The sequence below is a fragment of the Netta rufina genome, assembly GCF_964035555.1.
Source record: "Netta rufina genome assembly, chromosome: 4".
NCBI classification, from domain to species: domain Eukaryota; kingdom Metazoa; phylum Chordata; class Aves; order Anseriformes; family Anatidae; genus Netta; species Netta rufina.
The window spans coordinates 34,910,234-34,912,478 of NC_140127.1; the positions used below are offsets into that span (position 1 = coordinate 34,910,234).

A 2,245-nucleotide genomic window follows, 5' to 3' on the forward strand; every position below is an offset into this window, starting at 1 on the left:
TCAGATGCCGGCCGAGTACTTCATGCGCTTCTGCTTCTGGCGCTGGTTGCAGAACCAGACGCGCACCACGTTCTTCTTGAGGTCCAGCTTCTCGGCGATGGCGGCGATCTTCTCGGAGGAGGGCCGGGGCTGCAGCGCGAAATAGGCCTCGAGCGAGCGCTTCTCCGGGGCGGCGATGGAGGTCCGCTTGCGCTTCTTCTCGGCGCCGCTGAAGAGCTCGGGCTTGGCCAGCTTCTCGCGGTGCGACTTCTCGGCCTCCTCCAGCCAGGCCTGCAGGATGGGCTTGAGGGCGATCATGTTGTTGTGGGACAGGGTGAGCGACTCGAAGCGGCAGATGGTGCTCTGGCTGAGCGAGCCCACGCCCGGGATCTTCAGGTTGGCCAGCGCCGAGCCCACGTCGGCCTGGGTCACCCCCAGCTTGATGCGGCGCTGCTTGAAGCGCTCGGCGAAGGCCTCCAGGTCGCGGGGGTCGGCGTCCACGTCGCTCACGCAGCCCATGTGCGCCGGCAGCCCGTGGCCGTGGGCCATGCCCAGCGCCGCCGGGTGCATGGGGTTCATGCCGGCCATGTGCGGAGCGTGGCCCGGCGTGGAGACCACGGCGCCGTCGGGCCCGGCCATGGCCCCCAGCGCCAGCCCCGGCGTCAGGTGCTCCAAGAGTTCCCCCTCCAGCGCCTGGTGGGGCTGGTGGTGGTGGTGGTGGTGGTGATGGTGGTGGTGGTGGGCGCCCGACAGGGCGGACGGGTGGGAGATGGGCACGGAGGACGAGGAGGCGGCCGAGGTGCAGGGGATGGTGTTCATGGTGTGGTACGTGGCGTCGGGCTTGAAGGGGCTGTGGTGCGGCGGGTGGTGGTGGTGGCTCTTGCTCGGGGAGACGATGTCCACGGCTGCCAGGGCTTCGGCGCGGGCCAGCAGGCTCTCGTCCAGACCGCCGAATATATTGCTCTGCAATTGCAAATAGAAGGCGCACATACCGCTCAGCGGGGAATTCGCCTCCCCGCGCGCTCCGCCGTGCCACTAAAACCTTCCCCGCATGTTAAAAAAGAGATCCTGGGGGGGGGGGGGGGGAGGAAGGAAAGGACGGGGAGGGGGGGAGAGGATGGGAGGGGGGGGAGCGGGAGAAGGAGAGGCACGGGGAGCGAGGGGAGCGGGCGAGGCGCGCGGGCTGCCACGGGCGCGCACACGGGCGGGCACACGCACACACACACACACACACGCACACGCACACGCACATACACGCGCACACACGAGCATGCACACGCACGCCGGCCGCCCCACGCCCCGGCGGCCCCACGCAGCGGCCCCAGGTCATAAAAATTCATGGGGGCGCCGAGCCCCGGCGCATGCATAAGTTGGGCGAGCGGCCCGGCGCCGCCGGGTGATTTGCTGCGCGGCCATGAAAAAATCATCAGGCGGCTCCGGGGGGCCGCCGAGGGGCTCCCCTTAAAGCGGGGCGGCGGGCACCTACCGGAGGGGTGGGCAGGCAGCCCCGCCGCATCGCCTCCGCGCCGCCGGAGCCGCCGGAGCCGCCGCCGGAGCCCGAGCCCGAGCCGGAGCCGCCGCCGGAGCCGGAGCCGCGAGCGGCGGAGCCGCCGGTGCCGGTGCTGCTGGGGGGGCTGGCGGCGGGGGCGGCGGCGGAGGGGCAGGGCGAGGCGCTGTGCAGGGCCGAGTACTTGGCTTCGTGGAGGCCGCCGCCGCCGCCGCCGCCGCCGTGGGGGAGGCCGAAGGGCTGCTTGCTGCTCAGGGACATCATCATCGTGCTCGCCGCCGCCGAGGAGGGCAGGGGCGCGGGGCCCGGGGGCCCGGACCCCGCGGAAAAGCCACAGGAGCCCCGCCTGCACCACCCCACCCCCCCCGCGCGGAAAGAAAAAAAAAAAAAAGAAAAGAAAAAAAAAAAAAGAAAAAGAAAAAAAAGCGAGATTTTTTTTTTAGAAAAGGAAAAATTTAAAAAAATCCCTCTCGGTCCCCAGCAGGGCGGCCGGGAGAGGCGGCTCCGGGGACGCGCGGGGGCTGCTCCGGGGCTGCTCCGGGGCTGCGCGGGGTTTGCGCGGGGTTTGCGCGGGGTTTGCGCGGGGCTGCCTCCCGCCCGGGCGCTCGCCGCCGGCCGCCGCCGCCTCCGCTCCGGCGCCGGCCCTCGCCGCTCGCCAAGTGCCCTCCCCGGCGCCGCGCCGGTGGGTTTTACTCGCTCCCCTCCCTCCCCTCCCCTCTCGGCTGTCACCGCAGCCCCGCTCCCCGCCGAGGGCCCTGC

General features: G+C 70.9%; 1 protein-coding gene across 1 annotated transcript; it reads right to left on the bottom strand.

Moving 5' to 3' along the window:
- Positions 1–1,753, bottom strand: POU4F2 (POU class 4 homeobox 2; the record flags this gene model as incomplete). The annotated part of the gene is made up of 2 exons (XM_084286186.1): positions 1–942; positions 1,466–1,753. 2 exons carry the CDS (start codon positions 1,751–1,753, stop codon positions 1–3), a joined length of 1,230 nt encoding a protein of 409 aa, XP_084142312.1.
- Between the last annotated feature and the right edge of the window lie 492 nt (positions 1,754–2,245).